The sequence below is a fragment of the Orcinus orca genome, chromosome 15 (assembly GCF_937001465.1).
Source record: "Orcinus orca chromosome 15, mOrcOrc1.1, whole genome shotgun sequence".
Lineage (NCBI taxonomy): Eukaryota > Metazoa > Chordata > Mammalia > Artiodactyla > Delphinidae > Orcinus > Orcinus orca.
This window is the reverse complement of record NC_064573.1, coordinates 51419763-51443502: the sequence shown is the minus strand read 5'-3', so window position 1 is coordinate 51443502 and position 23740 is coordinate 51419763. Positions and strand designations below refer to the sequence as shown.

Genomic DNA, 23740 nt, shown 5'->3' with positions numbered 1-23740 from the left:
GTAAGCTAAGGAAAGCATCTACGGTTGACCCTTCAACAACACAGGCTTGAACGGCATGGGTCTACTTATACACAAATTTTTTCCAAAAAAACACGTACTATGATACTACACAATCCATGGTTGGCTAAGTCTACAGATGCAAACCGCTGATATGAAGAGCCGACTGTAAAGTTATACCTGATTTTCAACTGTGTGGGGTAACCCCCATGTTGTTCAAGGGTCAACTGTGCTTCAGTGATTATGACGGCAGGTGGAATAATAAGAAATAAAAAAAAGTTTTCTAACCACTTCTTTGTTGTTATAAGACCGAATCTTCCCTTTATCTGCCAGAAGGCCCAAGAGCCATGAGAACAGGTAGAAGGTATATGTATGCCTGCAGTCGCTATCCCAGAAATCAATTCAACCATCTTAACTGCCGATGAACTACAGCTAGGCAGGAATGTGGCCGTGTTCCCACCCAGACGCCCTAGCTGGGCAGCCATGCAAAGTAAGCAACAATTAAAATATCACTGCATGTGGGGCTTCCCTGGTGGTGCAGTGGTTGAGAATCTGCCTGCTAATGAAGGGGATGGGTTCGAGCCCTGGTCTGGGAAGATCCCACATGCCGCGGAGCAACTGGGCCCGTGAGCCACAACTACTGAGCCTGTGCGTCTGGAGCCTGTGCTCCGCAAAAAGAGAAGCCGTGATAGTGAGAGGCCCGCGCACCGCGATGAAGAGTGGCCCCCACTTGCCACAACTAGAGAAAGCCCTCGCACAGAAACGAAGACCCAATGCAGCCAAAAATAAAATAATTAATTAATTAAAAAAAAAGTTTAAAATATCACTGCATGTCTACCGTACTTACTGTTCTTACAATACATGCTTTTAGTAGATATACCAAATGCACTCTTGCATGTTACGAACTGGTAAAATACTGATTTTTACAATGCTTACAAAATGAAATAAAACCATTGTATGTCCATGCAGACAAGGGCATAACCCCTAAGAGCTCATGGTTCCTGTCTACACTGGTGGTTCCTATAATGTCCATACACTAGACATTTTTACAATGGACCAACAACTATTCAAGGGTAGCTGAGAAAAAATTTACAGGCGCCTTTATATAATCAGCAATTACAGAATCAACCTGTTTCGATGTCTGTGGCCATTAGTGTTTACTCACTGTGTCCACCAGTGCCTCCACCACTCCACAGAGACCGTTCTTCTATCATCACTCTTCAGCCTTCAACTGTGGTGTGACAGTGTCGACCGTTCTTTGAGTCTTGGTTTCTACCACTCTCTTATGGTTCTTCCCTTGCACGTGCATTCTCAGGTGTTCCTCAATACTCTCTCCTACCCTCTCAGTTCATAAACCTCAGGGTGGCGATCTCTTCTAAACCTTCAAATAACTAAATAAATTTGCTTAGTTCAAACTTTTTCCAAACTCTAGATCTACATGTTCAGTTATATACAAAATAGATATTTCCACTTGGAGATTCTGCAACCACCTTAAAATTGTGAGCAAAACTGAGCACATCCTTCCCCATCTAATCTTGCCAACCTAATTCTCCAGTATGCCCTTCTCAGTCAATTACCCAAATGAAAATTACTCTAGATTCTCCTGTCATGATCCTTCTCTGGTCAGTTATCAACTCTATCAATTCTTCAGTTTTATCTCCTCAGAGTTCATCTGTCTCCTCATCTTCACCCACACATCATAGGTTTAGTTCAGTTTTCAGCATCTTTCACAAAGACTGCTACTGTAAGCCCTTAATTATCGTCTAAGTTCTAGATTCCTCACTTGTAAACTCTACCTCATGGGGTTGTCATGATAATTAAATAAAATAATGCATCACTAAACACAAGGTATGACACACGGCAAACATTCAAGTGTTAAATATTATTAATAATTCTGTTCTTAGAGAAATAGCTAGATTGTAAAACTTATTTGAGGGGCTGTGTCTTTAATACAAACATGAAAAACCGTTTTCCTAGTAATGGTAACCTTTAAACCAACCAATAAATATAGCCTCTCTACTTCCAAGTCCCCTTGAAACCACCAAGTTTGGCTCCCCAAAGAAGCATACTATTGCTTATATGGAAATTGCGTCTGTATTATGAGATTAACAGTTACTAGGACATCTACACTACACCTGAAAATTTCATCCTGTTTTTAAAAAATTACAGTCCCTGTCAGGCAAACGGTGAGACCAGGGATAACTAGAAGAGTCTCAAGCCCAAAGAGAAAAGCAGTGCTGAGAGTTGGACCATCATGATGAATCAGAGGGAAAAATTTACACTGCCTTACCACTCCACCCTATAAAGACTACAGAGCCTTACACCACTCTATTAATTTTAAAAGCACACATCTAAGGGTGATAAAATATATACCTGTCTGTTAATCATAGTTTAAAAGCCCTAATTTTTAGCTGGTTTTAATTTCGGCTCATAAAATTAATCTATGTTAAATCACAGTGGTGCTTCATTCTTGGGCCATGGCTCTTTATTTCTTTGAAAGAGCAGAAAATTCTGATGTTAGGATCTTGTCTTTTGGAGATGTTACTGACATACTTATCCTATGGCAAACTGGTGAAAACTACCTTTTAAGAAGCCAGTGTTTTAATCTTATTTCAAGGTATCAAAACTAACAAACTTCCTGAAAAAGCACAATAATAATACACCATTATCACATTTATCACTTAGAAAAAGCTATCAAGTATTTTATTATTTTATTCTACATTATATACAGGTCATAAAAGGCCACAGCAGTTTTTCAACATATAAACCCTTTAAAAGTAGAGGGCACTATGAAGGATAGACAAGTATCAAAATGAAGTCCAATAATGAGGGCATATACCCAGTGTAGTATTTCTGAGGAGTAACGAAGCAGATACCAAGTCCTCCATATTTAGCTTGCAACTATTCCACAGGTTTTCATAAATCTCTTTGGGACTGTTAATAGCCGAAGTGTGCCAGTTGCCATTTATTTTAAAAAGTGAAACCAGAATGAAAGAATAAATAAACTAGAGGGTACCATTCTAATTCTAGTCACTTACAGCTCTCCAAGAAGGAAAGCCTCAATTCTTTTCCACCTTCCACTTTTTGCTGCTGTTAAGAAGCGGAAAGAGAGAAATGGAAGAAAAAGTTCGGCTTTGCTTTTTTGTGAGGATTCTTTTAAATTATATACCAGACCCTTTAAGAATTAGCTTTGAGTTCCTAAACAGGTAACATCACACCCTCCTTGAGTAATAATGCAAAAACATTGGTTTCCACTCTGTGAAAATACAATCTTTAAAACTATAACTGGTATCAGCAGATCAATATAAAAAAATACAGTACCAAGCTACACTGGTATATTTCCATAATTAAGAACTTCAAAATATACTTATCACTGAGACCATAGTCCTTGCATTAGTTTCAGTCCACTATGAACAATTATCTGCTGCATGTAAACATGTCTAAATAACTATAGATAAAATACATCAATCATAAATTTCTGTAAAAGATAATAAAATATCTTCTTTAAAAAACAAAACAACAATAAGCAATTACTGCATTTTTTCCAATTTTATGAAAATGGAACAACCTTAGAGTTGTTGCCAGTCCTGAGTTCATTGTAATAAAAATGGCCCTAGTTCCTGGTTAAAGTCAGCAACCAATCCATTCTCTTCAGTAGATGTCTTCTGGACTGCAGGCATGAATTTATTTTAGGTGCTATTTTGTCCATTAATAAAATTATATACCAGAAACTGACCAGTGCCACAGTACTGTGTTGCAAACAGTTTTCCATCAGGAGTAGGATCTGAGAAAGCAATTTCTTCTTTACTCAAGTATGAGCCATATATAAAGTTACTCCTATTAAAAAAGGGGGGGGGAGTAGAAGGGTAAAAAAAAAAAAGTATATTATTTTTAATCATTAAAATTGGAAAAACCTGTCAAAATTTGAATAAAGACTTTTTAGGTAATGCTGTATATTCTAGAAACTTAAAAATAATTGTCTTATAAAAAGCAATCATAGTTTTAAAAACATTTACCCAACATCTTTTCACGATAAAAATACTTCAACAACTCTAAATAGAAGGAACTTCCTCAACCTGATAAAGAGCATCAAAAGGCATCAAAGTTAATGGAAAAAAAAGACTGAAAACTGTTCCTCAGAGATCAGGAACAGGGTAATAAGGCTACGTCTGCTCACACCTCTTCTATTAAAACAGGAAAATTAGACAAGCAAAAGAAATAAGAAGCAACCACACTGGAAAGGAAGAAGTAAAATTATCTCTTTTTACAGATGACATGATCTTTTATATACAAAAATCCTCTGGAATTCACAAAATAACTATTAGATCTAATAAAGAATGAGTTCAGCAAGTTTGTAGGACATAAGATCGATATTAAACAATTAATTGTATTTCTATACACTTGCAATGAACAATTCAAAATGAAATTTAGAAAACAAGTCCATTTGCAATAACACTGAAAGAGTAAATACTTGGGATTAAATTTAGAGACATGCAAGACCTAAAAAATGATAACTATAGAGCGTTGTGGAAAGAGATTAAAGGCTACTTAAGTAAACAGAAAGACATCCCATGTTTATGAATCAGAAGACTTAATATTGCTAAAACGGCATTACTCTCCAAATTGATCTATACTGGGCTTCTCTGCAAAAATTAACAAGCTGGTCCTAAAATTCATATGAAAATGCAAGAGACACTGAATAGTGAAAAGAATCTTAAAAAAGAACAAATTTATAGAACTCACATTTCCTTATTTCAAAACTTACAACAAATCTACAGTATTCCAGACAGTGGGTTGCCGGCATAAGAGACCAATGGAAAAGAACTGAGTCCAGACACAAACCCTCACATTTATGATCAATCATTTTTGACAAAGGTGGCAAGACCATTCAATGGGAAAGAAAAGTCTCTTTAATAAATGGTGCTGCAACAATTGGATATCCACATTGAAAAGAATGAAGTTGGATTCTACCTCACATCATACACAAAAATTTACTTAAAATGGATCAAAGACCTAAATATAAGAACTAAAATTATAAATTCTTGAAAGAAAATACAGGCCTAAATCTTTGTGGCCTTGGATGAGGATACTGTTTCTTAGATATGTGACAAGGAAAAAAGATATATAATTTGGAGTTCAAAATTAAAAACTTCTGTGCTTCAAAGAATACTAAGAAGATGAAAGGACAATCATAAAATGGTAGAAAATATTTGCATATCATATATCTGATAAGGGACTCATCTCCAGAATATATAAACAACTATTACAACTCAAGAAGAGAAAGACAAATGAACCAATTTAAAAATGGACATAGGATTGATTGAATAGGCATTTCTCTGAAGATATATATAAATGGCCAACAAACATCATTACCTATTAGGGAAATGTAAATCAAAAACCACAATGAAATACCACTTCCTACCCACTAGGATGGCTAAAAAGACAGATAAGAACAAGTGTTGGTGAGAATGAGGAGAAATTAGAACCCTTGTAACAGTGCTCGTGGAGTTGTAAAACAGTGCAGCCACTTTGCAAAGTAGTTCAGCAGATCCTCAAAATGTTATATGGTTACCATATGGCCCAATTCTCCTACGTATGTACCAAAAGAAATATACATACGCAAGTATTTCTCTATTTACCAAGAGAAATAAAAATACACAGCCTTCCCTGGTGGCACAATGGTTAAGGATCTGCCTGCCAATGCAGGGGATGTGGGTTCAATCCCTGGTCAGGGAACTAAGATCCCACACGCTGTGGGGCAACAAAGCCCACACGCCACAACTACTGAGCTCGTGCTCCTCAATGAGAGAGCCTGCATGCCACACACTCTGGAGCCTGTGCCACAACTAGAGAAGAGAAAACCCACACGCCACAACTAGAGAGAAGCCCATGCCACAACGAAGAGCCCACATGCCACAACATGCGCCACAACGAAAAATCCCACATGCTGCAATGAAGATCCCACATGCCACAACAGAGACCCGATGCAGCTAAATAAATAAATAAACATTAAAAAAAAAAATACAGTTCAGAATAGGCAAATCTATTGAGACAAAAGTAGATTATTGGTTGCCAGAAGCTGGAAGAGAAGGAAATGGGAAAATTGGGTATCAGGTTTTGGGGAGACTGAAGGAAATGTCTTAGAATTAGACAGTGGTGATGGTTACACAGCCTTCTAAATATACTAAAACCCAGTGAAGTGTCACTTTAAAAAGATGACCAAAAAGGCCACCTACTGAATGGGAGAGGATATTTGCAAACGATATAACCAGTAAAGAGTTAATACCCAAAATATACAGAGAACTCATACAACTCAACATCAAAAAAAAAAAACCTGATTAAAACATGGGCAGAGAATCTGCAAAGGCATTTTCCCAAGGAAGACAAAAAGAGGGCCAACAGGCACATGGAAAGATGTCCAACATCACTAATCATCAGGGAAATGCAAATCAAAACCACAATGAGGTATTATCACCTCACACCTGTCAAAATGGCTATTATCAAAATGACAACAAATATCAAGTCTTGGTGAGGATGTGGAGAAAAAGGAACCCTCATGCACAGTTGGTAGAAATGTAAACCGGTGCAGCCACTATGGAAAACAGTATGAAGAGTCCTCAAAAAAATTAAAAATAGAACTACCATATATGACCCATATATGACCATATAAATTCCACTCCTGAGTACTTACCCAAAGGAAAAAAATACACATTAGAAAAAATATATGCACCTCTGTGTTCATTGTAGCATTATTTACAATAGACAAGATATGAAAGCAACCTAAATGTCCATCAATAGATAAGTGGATAAAGAAGATGCTGTGTGTATACACACAACCAGAGACATACACACAGACACAAACACACACACAACGGAATATTACTCAGCCACAAAAAAGAATGAAATCTTTCCATTTACAACATGGACAGACCTAGAGGGTGAAATAAGTTAAAGAAAGAAAAATGCTGTATGATTTCACTTACACATGGAATCTAAGATGCAAAACAAATAAACGTAACAAAACAGAAACACAATTATAGATACACAGAACAAATAGGTGGTTGCCAGAGGGAAGGGGAGGGTGGCAGGAGGGGAGGGAGAAATAGGTGCAGGAGATTAAGAGGCACAAACTTCCAGTTGTAAAATAAATAAGTCAATGGTATGAAACGCACAGTATGGAGAATATAGTCAATAACTACGTAATATCTTTGTATGGTGACATATCTGTATCTAGACTTATTGTGGTGACCATTTTGAAATATATAAAAATACGGAAACAATGTTGTATAACAGGAACTAACATAGTGTTGTAGGTCAATTATACTTCAAATAAACAAACAAACTCAAAAAGAGATCAGATTATGGTTACGAGAGGTGGGGATTTGGGGAGAGGGGGTATTCAATGAAGGCAGTCAAAAGGTATAAACTTCCCATTATAAGATAAATAAGTACTAGGGATGTCATGTATAATATGATAAACATAATTAGCACTGCTGTGTGTTATATATGAAAGTTGTTAAGAGAGTAAATTCTAAGAGCTCTCATCACAAGGAAAAAAATTTTTCTATTTCTTTAATTTTGTATCTATATGAGATGATGGATGTTCACTGCACTTATTGTGATAATCATGTCATGGTGTATGTAAGTCAAATCATTTGTTGTATACCTTAAACATACAGTGTTGTATGTCAATCATAATTCAATAAAACTGGAAGAAAAAATGGTTAACTAAAAACAAGATAAATTTTGTGCTATGTAATTACATCTCAATAAAGCTGTTATTTTTAAATGTTTTAAAATTTGCCAGGATATAGACTATTAGTAGAATTTTCATATTGTAATCGTAACAAGGTGAGATGGGTACATAAAGGAACAATAAATGAAAAAAGTTAGAAACCTCTATGGTTTTAACAGGAAGCTTAGAGTGGCAATCTCAGTATCACACAGAACAAACACAATGACTACAATGTTTTATGTTTTTATAAACTAGAACCATCTTATGGTTTTGACAAGACCTAAGTTTTACAAGATTTAAAGGAGGGACAATACCCTCATTTAGGACAATTATTTAATCAGCTGCATTTTCCAGGTTTAGTTCTGAAAGAGCTAAAAATAGACCTGCCTCTTGTGAAGAGAAGGGTAGGTAGATCTAAGCCCTTCTGGATCACTACTCATTGATAAAACAAAAATAAGGGAGAGAGACCTGAAACACAGTAAGGCTCTAAGAGACTTAAGAGTCTTAGGCTCTCACTTATAACAATAATGGATTATTTTGAAAGCTATACCTATAAGTAGTAGTAGATAGGTATTCTATGAATAAACAGACACAAGAGACTAACCTAAAAAACTTCATTTGCATGATTAATTTAAACCTCTTTCATTAATCCTTTAGCAAAGATGCTTTAAAGAGCAAAAAACATGTAATTTTCTGAATCTTCTCTATACCTTTGATTAAAAATCAAGCAATAAAAGCAAGAAGAAAAACTATTAAGAGATTTAGATTATTTACAAATACTATTCTTAAATTAAGACAAATTTTCCCAAAAGCTAAACTCCCAAGCAATTTCCCATACTTCTTTGGTTATCTTTAAGATTCTCTAATATTGAACGCAATTTGAAATAAGTGGGTTATTTTGGCCTGATAATCATAGATGCAAATTTAAAAAGTTAAAATGGTTTAATAATACTTAACCCATAGTGCTTTCTTCCCCCTCAGGTTAACTTCACATAAAAAGCACTCACAGGGCTTCCCTGGTGGCGCACTGGTTGAGAGTCCGCCTGCCGATGCAGCGGACACGGGTTGGTGTACCGGTCCGGGAAGATCCCACATGCCGCGGAGCGGCTGGGGCCGTGAGCGTGGCCGCTGAGCCTGCGCGTCCGGAGCCTGTGCTCCGCAACGGGAGAGGCCACAACAGTGAGAGGCCCGCGTACAGCCAAAAAAAAAAAAAAAGCACTCACAGATCCAACATACTGACAATCTTATGCAGATTTTAAATTAATATAAATAAAGGTTACACATTTAAGATTAACTAAAGGCCATTCTTTTTTTTTTTTTTTTTTGCGGTATGCGGGCCTCTCACTACTGGGGCCCTTCCCGTTGCTGAGCACAGGCTCCGAACGCGCAGGCCCAGCGGCCATGACTCACCGGCTCAGCCGCTCCGCGGCCTGTGGGATCTTCCCAGACCAGGGCACGAACCCATGTCCCCTGCATTGGCTGGCGGACTCCCAACCACTGCGCAACCAGGGAAGCCCCTAAATGCCATTCTTCATATAAAACTCTGCTTAAATCCTAAACTACTGAAAATGACTTGAAGAATTACATTGAAGTTACCTTAGGCATTCAATCATGCGAGAAGCGATTTTCTTCCGACGCATCATGCTGAACACCCATATGCGGCTGATCCCACAGATTGCAGGCTCTGGCAATGTTGAGCAGCACCAGGCTTTCTGCCTTTCAAATCTGACTTTTTCTTCTTCTGACCTGATAACTGGAAGTTTTTCTTCTATAACTCTGTAGCCCTATATGTAGCAAAATAGGGGGAAATTTTTAAACTTTATTTATTTATATTGGAGTATAGTTGATTTACAATGTTGTGCCAGTCTCTGCTGCACGGCAGAGTGACTCCATTATACACAAAGACATTGTTGGAGGGGCGGGAGTTTTAAAGTGGGAATATTGTTAAGCAACTGTCTAGTACTGACCTTAGTGAGGAGGTCACTACTTTTGTCTGGCTTCTTAACAAACTATGGGAACCACTTACGCTTTCACCCTCATTTTAGGAAATAAACAGACCTGGATCTACATTCTGTTCTAACTCGCTAGTTACGTGACCATGAGATAAAGTTACTTAATTATGCTCTGGGTTCCTTACCAACAAATTGGAACTCTCCACCACCCCCTTCAGAGAATTGCTGAGATTAAATAAGGAAATATATACAAAGCAGCCTGCCATCACAGCTGGCACATAATAGGAACTGAATGCTAATTTTCTCTACCTCCCATATCCTAGGACCAGCAAAAGGACATGCTAAAAACTCGGCAGTCACAACTGTTTCCGGGCCTGCTGCCATAGTACTAGGGTTCACAGCTGTGCAGGAACTAGGATGAGGGATGGCAGAGGAATCAAGAGTTAAAAAGGTCCTTTCCCTACACTCTTACCTCTTAAAAAAAAAAAAAAAAAACTCTAAGAAAACATACATCTCTTCTGCCAGTCTAGTGGCCAAAAAGGGACATGGCTAGCCTTCTGATGGGACGTGGTACACAAGTTAAAACAATCAGACAACACAACTGAGAGTTAACAAAGAACAAACAAGCAAATATCACACAACTATGTTCTAATCTAAACACTGCTACAAGTCATTTTTGGAACTAGGTAGAATAAAAATTTAAAAAACACAAGGGTGGGGAGTTCCCTGATAGTCTAGTGGTTAGGACTCAGCGCTTTCACTGCCATGGCCGATTCAATCCCTGGTCAGGGACCTGAGCTCCCGTAAGCCACAAAGCGCGGCCAAAAAAAAAAAACCAGAAAGCTACAAGGGTTTACTGAAGAACATTCATTGTGAACAACAACCAAATACAAAACACTGTAAGAAACTGTCAAAAACAAGACAGATGTCTGCAATTTCTTTTAATGCTTAGTCATTTGCCAAACAGATGTAAGAATGCTCTATCATAAAATCTGCAAATATCTTTGTCACTCTGTGCAAATCTGACTTCAAATATTTAATTTCCCTCATCTAATTAACTTCATTTGTTTCAATCATCAATTTCATCTAAAAACTGATACTTCCCTCAAGTCGGTATCTTACTATTAACCCTCCTCAGGAGTAATAAATCATGCTGGTTGGAGTGAAATTAAGGGGGGTGAGTTGCTAAGGACAAGCCTTAAACACACAACAGTTATTCAATACACACTGAAAGCACTTTGGCATTCAGGAAAATCAAGCATGACATTGTTGATATCTCTTAAAAGTGGGACAATCAAGACTCAGGGATCTATCAAATGGATAAATGATAAAGCAAAGAATAAATCCAGTGCAATGAAAAAATAAACCCACACAATTTGTACTATGCAAAAATTAACTCAATTACAGTATGGCAAGCTTCTATGAGTTAGTCATTTTATATCGAATTTGTATCTCCAAACTACTTTGTCAGCTATTTATTTAAATCAAATTTGTAATTACAAACAGCAAGATTCATAAACTACACAATTTCAGGCTGAATTTTTTTAATGTAGCTTAACATATGGAAATTAACTCACGCAGATTTGTTTCGACTTTGTACTTTATTAGAAAATTTTATGAAGAAGCATCCACTTGCAGGCAACTAAAAGATACTATTGTTTTTTTTTGCACAATTTGGCTCTTAAATACAAGCCAAGTCCTCATCTAGAGCTCAACCAAAGAAGTGGTGATCCACTGCAGGAGTGCGCAACTTTTCATAAAGGGCCAGGCAATAAGTATTTTAAGCTTTGCAGCATACCTGGCCTCTGTTGCAACTATTCAACTCAGTCTTTGTAGTGTGAAAGCAGCCACAGACAAAATGTAAGCAAATGGGCATGGCTGTGCTACAATAAAACTTTATAAAAAACAGGTTGGATTTTGCCTTCAGGCTGTAATTTGCCAACCCTTGATTTATTCCAGCGCTGAAGGGACTGAGACAGACATTACGTTAGCAGCCAACAAGGAAACTTCCCGAACAAAATTTAATAGTACTTTTGAGTTACAGAATTTTTCTCTTATACTTTATACTGACTTGAGAAACTAATTCCCATGCAAGATACAACTCCACTGTAGTAAAGAATTACACACAGGAATTCTTGCATTCATACTCTTCCTTACATAAAACGCTGAAAAATTTACCAGGATTATGTTATTCCTGTAACTCTTTAAACACCATACTACATACGACCACTCTTTAAAAATCACTTACCCATTGGATATGTTCTGCAATTAGGCAACCAACTACTTTTTTGTCATTAGAAATAAAGAGAAGTGTTTTTGTTCTGGAATAGCACATTAGTGGAGCCTGCTGGAAACCTAAGTCATTATCAACCATCTCTCTAATCTCGTCAACCTGCCAAATAAAGAACAATATTTTTTTTAACAACAAAAGCATTTTATATATGTAAAAATATACTATTTCAGTTCAATAAATTGAGTATATTATTCCAAGCAGGATATCCTCTGAAGAGTGCTTCTGAATGACTGTCCTGACCAATAAATGTTTTTCAAGCCCTGTGGACCAATTTGCAAAAGGAGGAAAGAATGGAGAGTAATGTCAAGCCCAGCAGTCTGGGAACAACAGGAGTGAGAGCTCCTACAATAGGTAATAAGAACAAAGACTTCCCATTAGAAGGATCGTGGGTTTGAGTACTGGAGAGAGCTTCACTGGAATCTTCGCCAGGCAAGCCACACTTCTCTTCTTCGCAAGGCTTAATGAATACTCTCATCAGTAAAGTGCAGGTGAACACAGAGGACAGACATAAATGTTTACTCCTTATCAACCATTTATAGGCCAGACATTATGCAAAGCACTTTATCAATATTATCTTATTTAAATCCAACACCTCTTAGAGGCTTATAGTTTCTTTTGCATACAGAAGAAATAAAATTCAAAAGTAACTTTCCCATGTCAGATATGGGACACCTAGAACCAAAGAGCTGCGATTTCTGGGATTTGAACCTATAATGTTAATATGGCATCGAACTGCTTCTTTCTGTTACCTCCTAGAATTGTGGTCAAGGTCAAATACGGTAAGCTCAAACTTTTATAGGTTCTCAAAGTCAAGATTTTTGTAGGCACCCAAACATTAGTTCCTTCCCCAGTTAAAAAATAATCTGCAAATATTCAGTCCAATAAACATTCATTTGTGACACTAAGTTTAAAATGCAAATAACACCTAAGAGGGTTAGGTACTCACACCTCTGACATGCAGAATACCATGTAATACATCCCTTATTCAGTGATGAAAACTCAAGTCCTCCTAATCCTAGAACAATATCCCACAATACAATACCTGACTCAGTTACTAAAGGCAAATGATTCACAATTCCTTAGATTTTAATTTTTAACCTATTACTAACCAGTAACATACTGAACTGTAGGTTACTAAGAGTCTGTCCTGAGAAATGAACATGAGGAAATTAGAATTTTCTGTGGAGTCTTGGTAAGAAATGTATGGACGCCACATGCAGTAAAGCAAAGTGCCCACTGTGCATTTCCAAATGATAACAGTTGGAATTCCAAAAATCCCATAATTTAATTTTCATTTAGTCAGTTACTAATCCAACATTAATTCAACAAGTATTTGTTTCTGTGCAAGGATCAATGTTTCAAATACAAGACAGGTTTATGTGCCATTCTAAATACTACTGTCTATACTGTTCAGCAGTGGTAACATGGGGGCTTATTTGAGTAACGGGGATTGTTCAGTTATATATTCAGGGTACCCGAAAAGTCAGGAACCACAGGATAAACTTATACAAATGATCCTTGAACAACACAGGTTTGAACAGGATGGGTCCACTTTTACATGGATATTTTTCAATAGTAAATACTTCAGTACTACATGGTCCGTGGTTGGTTGAATCCGAAGATATAGAGGAACCTAGCACACCGAATTATATGTAGATTAACACTGCCTCCCCCAACCGTTGTTCAAGGATCTGTAAGTGGAATGTTAGCTATATTTTCAAATAACAGGTTCAAAGTGTTTTTCTTCAACCTCCCTTTCAGGTGAAGTATTCCTAAATTTAAAGAGGTCCAACTATTAACCTGAGAAAAGTAAATAAACTACTTTCCTTGTGTTTCTAGATATGTTGAAAACACTCTAGTTTAATTAAGTTTTTCAGATAAACGATCAGACCCATTGCTTTACATTATGAGGTACTTCTGAAAAAGCATCTGGAGGAAAAACGTTTTGAGTATATTATTTGAAAATGTAATTAATATATTCATTAAAAATAAGTTTGTCCTATGGTCTCCTGACATTTAGGGTACTCTATATAATAAAATGGTTCCAGACTTCATTATCTCTCTGGTTCATTTCTCTGAACCCTAAATTGGACTAAAACCTGGCTCACAGAGGATTTTAACTTTTCTCCATTACATTTATAAATCAGAATATATATTATTTTCTACCTTAACATTATGATTACTTCATGTTTAACTTAAGGATAACTATGACCTACTATTAAGATCCCCTTCTGCAATAAGCTTTTATTTAGAAATTTACTCAGAATAAAATGACATTTATTAATTTTAATTTTACAAATTATGATTCAGATTTTTATTTTAATTTTGATTCTTGAAATAATTTATGTGCCATTATTCATTACTATGCCTTCATACCATCACTCAAATTACTGGTAATATGAGACAGTAATCAATCAATCCACTAAAAATTCATTTCACTTATGCTAGATACACTACAAAGTTAAAGCATAATTTTTCAGTTGGGTTGTGACTAAATGCTTATTTCTTGTTTTCAGAATTGGTTTTTAAATGTGTTCTGCCAGCAATACATTATACTCTTAAAATTAGCTGCAAAATTATACTATTTATTCTGTGTGAAATTTCACTGGAAATTTACCTTTTTCAGGGCATACTTTGGGTCTTCAGGAAGAACCATTATTATCCTGCCATCAGGATATTCAGCTAGAATTCTTTCTTTTTTCCAACCCTAGACATATATATATAAAAAAAAGAATTAATTTTATTTATCACATTTCATACATCATATTCATGTACAATAAGAAAAATATATCAATGTGTCTAAAAATTACAGACATGGAAAAGTATATGCTCATTAATATTTAATAAGACATGATAAATCAGGTAATTTGTATAATAGGTATAATACAAGCTAATTTCTCTCTACTATTCATTCAGAGATCTAATACCACAACAGCATTTCTAATTTATCATTTCCCATTTTAAATTAATTTAAAAAATCACACACCAAAAGCAAGCCCCTTAAGGTCAGTGATTCCCAGAACCTAAAGGATAACTCACCCAGTTTCTTGATAAGAGAATTAAAGTCTTAAATTTCTTTGGAACATCGTTACCTCCACAAACAAACACTCATGGTTTTATGTCTGGCATGCCAAAGACCTCCAGGAGGTTTTAAATGAACTGATTTGCATGCAGTAGCCCAATATGTAAGGAATAGTTTTTATTCTTATTGATCACAACTATCAAAGTCACAAGAAGGATACTATAAAAATATAACTACCTTCTAAGAATCTAATAGGGAAGGAGAGGCTACGTTGTGTGTATCTGAAGTTAAACATACTCAAAAAAAGAGAGGTAATAAACTCTTCTTCAGATCCACACTCGTGGTGATTAATGAGCAGAACCTGCATGAAAAACAAAACAAAACAAAAGCCACTTAAATCTAGTAAGATGGGACTGAACCAGAGGTTAAAACTAGGAGCTTTGAAGTTAAAAATAAGTACAGAAGGAATGAGCTTAACTAGTTGTTCCATTTGTCTTACCCAACCAACTTTAAATAAAAATGCCTTTCAAGAAGCAATATGTACTTCTATTAAAGAAAACCAGCATCTTCTTTCTGAGATTTGTTTGAGAATATTAAAGCTCAATGAAACCAAGAAAAAGGCAACTATATTTTTAAAAATACTATGGCAAGTCTGAAAGGAGGTTGATTTTCTTAAATAATCCAGAATGGTCTTTTTGGGAGAGGGCAGGATCTTAGCTGGGGACAAAAAGTCTAGAAATAAACTTGGTATAAATCACAATTTGGATTAAAGTATTTAAAATCAGAATTTGTTTAAAAAATAGAGCACCCAAAGGTAAAGTAAAATTCAGACTATAATTATGATGGTAATGCGTTCCCAAGATTTGAAAAGAAAAAAGGAGCAGAAACAATAGTCACAGAAGTCATTTTTTTCAAACTAGAAACAAAAATCTGAATCATATCCAGATTTGAATATAGGTAAAATGCTTCTACAGGGAATAAAAGATATCACCCTCTTTAAAAACAAATTTACATTAATATGTTATTTTTGGGAAAAGTTTTTAAAATAAATCTATTTCACATAAAATGAAGACTTTTCATTTTAAAAACTAAACGACAAATTCAATGAAAAGCTAGAATTTAAGTAACCCCAACTTATAACAAAGTCATACGTCCTGAACTGAATTACCTGAAGATAATTTGATAAGCTATTTTCCTACTGTCTTTAAAAATAACAACACTGGTCTAACGTCATTATATTGCACCGTAGGCACTAGATAAAGTAGTTTGCTTTACTGACTTTTTAGTACAAAAACTTTCTCTTGATACAAGTTGAAACTTGCATGTTCACGCAGGAAATGTTATCACAATTGGATTTGATACAATTTTTTAAAATGTTTTAAGTATGATTGTTTTTTCATGTACGTGTATAAGCAGCAGGAATTGCAACGGGCAGAGTTATTACTGCTTAGGTTTCTAATGTTTATGAAGACAGGATATTTAAGTGAAAACTTTTTAAGAGTTCTGGAATAAAATTCAGGGTTTAAATCCCATTTCCTGGTAGTTACTAGCTATATGGTCTTGGGCAAATCACTGGAACTCTCATTCTGTTTCCTGACCTAGGCTATGGACAAAATAGCTGTCATCACATACATTACTTAGGAGTTTAGAGCACTGCATTTAAGAGATGATACCTCACAGAGAGCAGCCACTCAGTAACTCTTAGTAACTTCCACTCTACCTTCCTAATGGTATCAAACTAAAATCCATGTACTACTTTAAGAAAACACAATTAAAAAGTCCCCAAAGTTAAATACGACAATAAATTCAAATCTTGGACAAGGCAAAGATGAAAGAACCAAGTTGGCTAATATCTGTCAAATAAGATAATAAAGACATTTATATGCTTCAACTGCAGTTAACTCTTTCCTGGAGTCAATAATCACATGATCCTCCTATCTTTAGAATACTTAGATGAGATGAAATGTGTCTGCTACTTGAAACTGAGACAGAGGTGGAGGTTTTGGGAAGGGTAAATGCAATTCAGAGGAAGAACCAAATAGCCACAGCTTTTTTTTGCAAAGATATAAATTTCAATGTAGTGCATTTACACCTTTCACCTTTAGCTCTAACATGTTACACATATCCCTCTGCTAGCAAGTGGCATTTTCCAAACCCCAAATATTCTTAATTCACCCATCTGGCTACTGAAAAGCAGAACGCTTTACACTGCTGATAGCAATCAATGATTTTTTTTTTGCCCCAACCCCACTGTAGTTACTCTACACTTCAGAGCCTAAAGAATGGAAGGGGTTTTTCCTCTTTTTCCATTTGAAAAAGATTACAATTAAAAACAAAATACATTGGGTGGTGAATATATTGATGTATACAATTGTTGAAATTCATCAGCCAAACACTTAGATCTGTGCGTTCAAGTTATATACGTTCATACTAATCACTTTCATAAAAGGTTGAATGGAAATACCCATGAAAGAATACCCTGAAAAATAAAACCAATAACCAGCTTTTCAAAAAAATTATCAACAAATACGGCAAGGAAAAAAAAAAAGACCTAGAGGGAGAACCTTTAGATTAAAGGAGATTTAAGAGACATACCAACCAATGCAACATATGGACCTTAATTCAAACAGTATAGAAAATTACGAGATATTTGGGGAGATTCTGAACCCTGAGGGAATATCTGATATTAAGGAATTAAATTTTAAAGGTGTGGTTATACTCTTTAAATCCTGTTTACGGTAAAAAAAAAAAAAAAAAAAGAGCAATCTTTTCATCTTTTAAAAATACATATTTAAAAATATCCACTAAAATGATAATGTGACACCTGGGTTTCACTTTAAAATAATTAGGAGGGGTAGATGCAAGAAGATTTCCCATGAATTGTGACTTGTTAAAGCTAAGTGATGAGTACCTGGGGACTCACTGTTTGGTGGTGGGGATGTGGGGCGAGATGGGGTAGACTATTTTGGAAAGTTCAAATCACCCATTGTCAAAACTGTGCCCAAGGCCCAAGGCTTGCTCAAATACCATTTATTCAGAAGTGAAAAATGAATGTCAAATGAATCCAGTCAGCAGAGTGGTTAGACCTGAGGCTGGGAAAAGCACTGACTGCAGTGGGGGCACAGAGCAGCTTCTGAGATGCTAGTGGTGTTTCTTGTCATGTGGGTGTTCACTTTGCAAAACTACACCATTAAGCTGAGCACTCATTATTTGGGTACTTTTCTTTACATGTTGTATTTCAATTAAAATTTTACTTAAAATTACTAAAGGAATTTGAAAAACAGACATTTTTAGTTCGACAGCAAGTCTAACACTTTTTATATGTTGAAATAGATATATTCTAAATACCATCTCTTTTTAAAATTTTAAGTCTTCAGAAACAAAAGTAAATTAAAATTAGCTCATTCAAAATTCGGTCACATGCTCTTCTGGACAGTACCCAAGGCAGAAAGCATAAAAAAACTGCAGAAAAACTGCATAAGAGAAACAAATTATAGACTCTTGAAATATATAAAAATATTTTGTTGAAATGAATTTTAAACGTAAATATATACTTATGAATATTTTAAAAGTCAGCAAGGACATACACCAAAATATAAACAGAGGTTATCTGAGTGATTTAATTTTTTTCCTTTTAGTTTATCTGTATTTCCTGTTTTTTCTACTTTAATAAAATGTTATAATAAAAGTATTAATATACTTTAACTACCCGCAAGCAGCTGGTTTTAATTCATGTTTGGACACTTTGCAAAAATAATCTTGTATTAACAACAATAATGATAAAGACGTATTTCCATGCCCTCTCCAGGCACACCACCTTCCCCGAATCTCCATGTGTTCACCAACCCAAAAGCTCTCTGAACCCTGTCCTTCTGGGTTTTTTGGAGGCTTCACTACAGAGGCAGAATTGATCAAATCATTGGCCACTGGCAACAGAACTCAATCTCCAGCCCCTCTCCCCTCCCCAGGATCAGGGTGTGAGAACTGAAAGTTCCAACCCTCTGTAGTCGGCTCCACTGGCAAACAGCCCCTGCCTTGGGTGAGCTCCAAAGGTCATCTCATTAAAGTAACAAAAGACACTTTCTCCCATCACTTAGGAAATTCCAAAGGTTTTGGGAGCTGTGAGTCAGGACAAGCACTGAAGATGGGGTCAATTATTTCTGAGCTAAATTTATTGTACACACAATATATTTTGTTGAAATTCAAATAAAATAATAAGAACCTAGTCTATTACTCATGGACCCTAGAGCCAACTACGTCACTCACTAGCTGTGTGATTTCAGGCAAAATACATATCCTTCTTTCTGCTGTTTCCTCATTTATAAATTAATTGTAACTACTTAGTGATCTGCTAAAAGAACTAAGAGGAGTTTAATATGGGTAAAATGCTTAGAGGAGTCCCTGGTACACAGAAAGACCTTAACTAATGTCATTTCTTTTCCCTCCTAAATGTAAAATAAACTAATTTGTATCAATTTATTTACCCCCAAAAAATTCCTCTGGGAATTAAAAAACATGAAGATATCTTATATGTTGATTTGTGTTCAGTCAACCAGGCATGAATGATATAATCAGTCTATTAAAGCAAAATTAAGCACAATGCTCTGTGAAGTTAACCTTCAAATCCGTTAGCTATATTTATTACTACTAGAGTATTTCAAGATTCATGGTTTCCCATTTTAAATGACTTAACCACTAAAAGCTAGCCAACATGTTTAATTTTCCAGTTTTAAAGAAGGTATTCAGAAAAACGAAAGTCCCATGACACAGTGGGGTTTTTTTATTCATTAAGTGAGTCAGAAATCAAAGAATATACACAAGAATTTGTTTTATTTTAGAAAAATCTGACTCAGTTCTACAGATGTTTTATAGACTTTTCATTTTGTAGGTATGCTATGATAGCAGGATCTCCTCCAGTGTACTTTTCTCATTCTCCGCAATATTTGAACTAAACAGAAGCTAGAACTCCTAAAAGCTTCTACTCCTCCAGTAAAACTATTTGTTTTGATAAATCCTGTATCCTGTACCCCACGACCAATTTTCTTTGATCCAGGGATTAAGCTACAGGGATCTGGAGTTTTGGGATGTCTAGACTGCTGAGGCCTACAATGAGACTTACTATAAATATAGACCATAAGCTCCAAAACGACTAAGACTTCGTTTGACACACACTATAGCCCAAGTCATAGCACTGAAAATCAAGTAACCAATAAATATTTTTGAAACGGTGGAGTGTGCCTGAAGGACTAAAGCCTCTATTCATAAAACCAAGAACTTAACCTCTCTGTCTTAGTTTTGTAACCCATAAGAGGAATGAAAACTACTTCACTAAGTTACAGTGAATTAAATAATACTTACTGAACAATTACAAAACTTAGTTATAGCTGACAGAATGTGGAAGGTAAAGAGGGGGAGAATGCAGTCACCAAGGAGTCAAATATCATTTATAAATATTAAAATTAAAGGCAATCAACAAAACTAAACATCAAAATATAGCTAGTAAAAACTGGGAAAAGAAGATTTTACTAAAACACATTTATATACAGCTTGAGATATATATATATATACATATAAGCTATATATACAATGTTGGAAACACTGAAAAAGACAAAAGTGCTTAACCAGTGGAGAATGAGACTGGAAACAAGGTAGGGAAAAAGGAGGCTTTTTTTTTTTTTTTCATTTTATACCTTACAATTCTGGAAATTTCCATTTCTAGGTACACATACTGCTTTTATAAATTTTCTTTTAAAAGATGAGTTGAAGAATAAAAACTTTGAAGGCCACCCTTTAATTCACCTAAATTAAAATCTTTTCAAGGAAAAAAATGTGAAAGGAAAATTTTCTCTACAATGGAGGTTTGAAGAACAAATGCCCTTAAAAGCACATGTTAAAAGAGAAGTATTTAAATACCCTTTCTTGCAAGTAATACAATAATGGTATATAAGAAAATTTTTTCAATAATGCCTTTTCATAACTAAGGACCACCTGATTCTGAAATACAATTTTTAAAATTACTTTGGAAGGAACTCAATGATTTACAGAGCAACATCTGTTTTCGACAGTTATTTTCCATTTCTCTAACATCCCTGTCATGTGTATATATGTTTTTTTAAATTATAGTTTTCACCACTTCCTGAGAAAAATCTAAGTTCTAAGAAATAGGTTTTTATGAGAGGTGCTTAATATGTTCTGAACAGCAAAACATTTTCATGGGTAAAATGATAGAATCTTAAAACTACTTGGAGTTTTAATAGCTTCTGATTAAGAAAAACAAAAATCTAAAAGAAAGAGAAGTGATGAAGTCTGGTATTTATTAAAGTCACCCAATTTATAATTCAGGAAAAAAGTCTAGAGCTCAGCTAATTAGATATTTTTAATACATGGCAGTAACTTTCTTAAATGATGTCCACCTAATCAACTTGCTGGACTAACCAATGCTTAGTTTTCCCTGGGTAACAGAAGCTGATGCCTGGGGCACACTGACTGTCAACCAGTAAACAACTACTTTGGAATTCCAAAACTAAGTGACGTGATTACCAAGAGTCATTTGTTTGTTCCTAAACTTGTTTATGCCAATTTATTATTTTAACTATAAAATGCAATCAAATAAACTGACAAAATTATAGTGCAGGGACTTCCCTGGTGGCGCAGTGGTTAAGAATATGCCTGCCAATGAAGGGGACACAGGTTTGAGCCCTGGTCCGGGAAGCTCCCACAAGCCGTGGAGCAACTAAGCCTGTGCGCCACAACTACTGAGCCTGCACTCTAAAGCCCATGCGCCACAACTACTGAAGCACGCGCGCCTACAGCCCATGCTCTGCAACAAGAGAAGCCACCGCAATGAGAAGCCCGTGGACCACAACGAAGAGCAGCCCCCGCTCGCTGCAACTAGAAAAAAAACCCGCACGCAGCAATGAAGACCCAAGGCAGCCAAAAATAAATGAATAAATAAACTTATTTATTTTTTTATTAAAAAAAAAGCACAGGTATTTGGGTCTGCATCTCCTCTTTAAAAAACGAGAGTGCAAAGATAGTTGTTTTAATGAAAGTTAGGCAGGACACTCTGGAAAAAAGCAAATAGGCCAAGTCTCTTTTAAAAATCAGAAATGCAGCAAGAACAATTCTATACCCAGATTCTCAGGTTGCTCTGCAATATTTAAGTTCTTCCTCTATATTTTTAAAAGTACATCATAAAGGATGGCTATGGGTGTGATTTATATGAGGAAAAAAACAAAGCTAAACTAATTAGAGGATCCATACTCAAAGAAACAGCTTCCCCCCATCAATTACATTTAACATACATTGACAGGCTTCAAATTATAATAAAATGTTTAAACTATGTAATGACCCTATAGAAGACATTGCTCTTTGCCCATCCCAAGCCATTCTCTCCCATTCTTTTTTTGACCATTTTGTTTGGGGCGGTAATATGTGTATTTTCAACAATAAATTCCAAATAGTCCAGTGTTTCTCAACAGGGCTGTTACTGGCACTTTAGGCTAGACATTCTACCTTCTTTGGAAGTGTCACACGCATTGCAAAAAGTTCAGTACCCCTAAACCCTGCCCACCAAATGTCAATATTCTCCACGTGTTTCCAGATGCTACCTAACAGAAGTTATGTAATAAACACCCCATTCCCCTACCTTGAGAACCACTGGCACAATAAATCATATTCTCTTACTTCTTTTTGACAGATTCTTACATTCCCAGCTCTCTTGCAGCTAAAGGGTAGCTAGCTACCAGGCCCAGTTCTGGTGAATGAGACATAGGGAACTTTGCAAGAGCTTCTGGAAAATTGCTGTTCTTCACTGATAAAATGAAAAAACCACTTGAGGGACTCTTTTTGAAAGAATACCCACTCCAACCAACATTCCTCCTTTAAATCTGAACATGGTATCTGGACTACAGGAGTTTACTTTATGGACCATGAAGTTACAGCTATGAAGCTAAAAAGTCAACACACTAAGGAGAGAAGGGCACTGAAGGACAAATACCCAGTGTTCATGTTGGGTATTTTTAAAAAACATTTTTTTGATTGTTGAACTGCTGAATGGAACAACCCCAAGACTATGTACCTCCAGACTTCTTCTTAAGAAAACATGTATCCTTATGATTTAAGCTACTATTAGTTGGGTATTCTGATACCAAGGATCTCCACTTGAATCAACTTTTTTGATTAACTGACCCAATTTTCCCAATTGTGCCAGTTAAGAAAACTTCTGTAATTACATCATCAAATCTATTACTACAGGAATAATATTTCTCTTAAGGTATACTCGGGTCAGACCTAACTAAAAGTCATATGAAGAATTATGAGATTCTTTTCTCTGTCATTCTCAAATACTAAGGAATCCAAAACATCCCTTTATTAGGATTCATCAATTAAGCACTTTTCAACTTGTAGCAATAATCTCCCAGTATATAAGAAATATTTCATTTGATGTCAGTCTCATCTCAAGGTCATCTGGGCTTAGTGAGCAAATCTACTGACCTCTTCAGTTTCACTCATGATTTTAAAAAATTCATGGCCCAAACTCCACTCCATCCCAAGTCCCAAATCCATTACTGAAAAATGTTCTCTAAATGTATACCTTTGGGAGTTCCACTCCCAGTTAAGATAAAGAAGGTCATAAAAAGATCACTGGTTCTGTTGTAATAAGAAAACACCCAATAAACTAAAAAGCATTTTTTTTTTTTTAAGGCAATGCAGAGCTGTGGACTGATTTCCAGAGATGA

General features: G+C 35.7%; 1 protein-coding gene across 8 annotated transcripts in view; it reads right to left on the bottom strand.

Annotated features, from left to right (window-relative positions):
- Positions 1–23740, bottom strand: part of ESCO1 (establishment of sister chromatid cohesion N-acetyltransferase 1) — a 1212023-nt gene that overhangs the window by 3194 nt on the left and 1185089 nt on the right. For 5 of the 8 annotated variants that reach the window (XM_049698130.1, XM_033435352.2, XM_033435355.2 and 2 more), the window contains 4 exons: positions 14595–14684; positions 11933–12076; positions 9329–9516; positions 2671–3834 (listed from right to left, as the gene is read on the bottom strand). In XM_049698130.1, the coding sequence (XP_049554087.1) occupies positions 3687–3834; positions 9329–9516; positions 11933–12076; positions 14595–14684 (570 nt within the window). In that variant the 3' untranslated portion in view covers positions 2671–3686. Of the gene's footprint in view, positions 1–2670; positions 3835–9328; positions 9517–11932; positions 12077–14594; positions 14685–15236; positions 15361–23740 lie in introns of those variants that run through there. The other 3 variants (XM_033435356.2, XM_033435357.2, XM_049698132.1) reach the window with 2 other exon arrangements.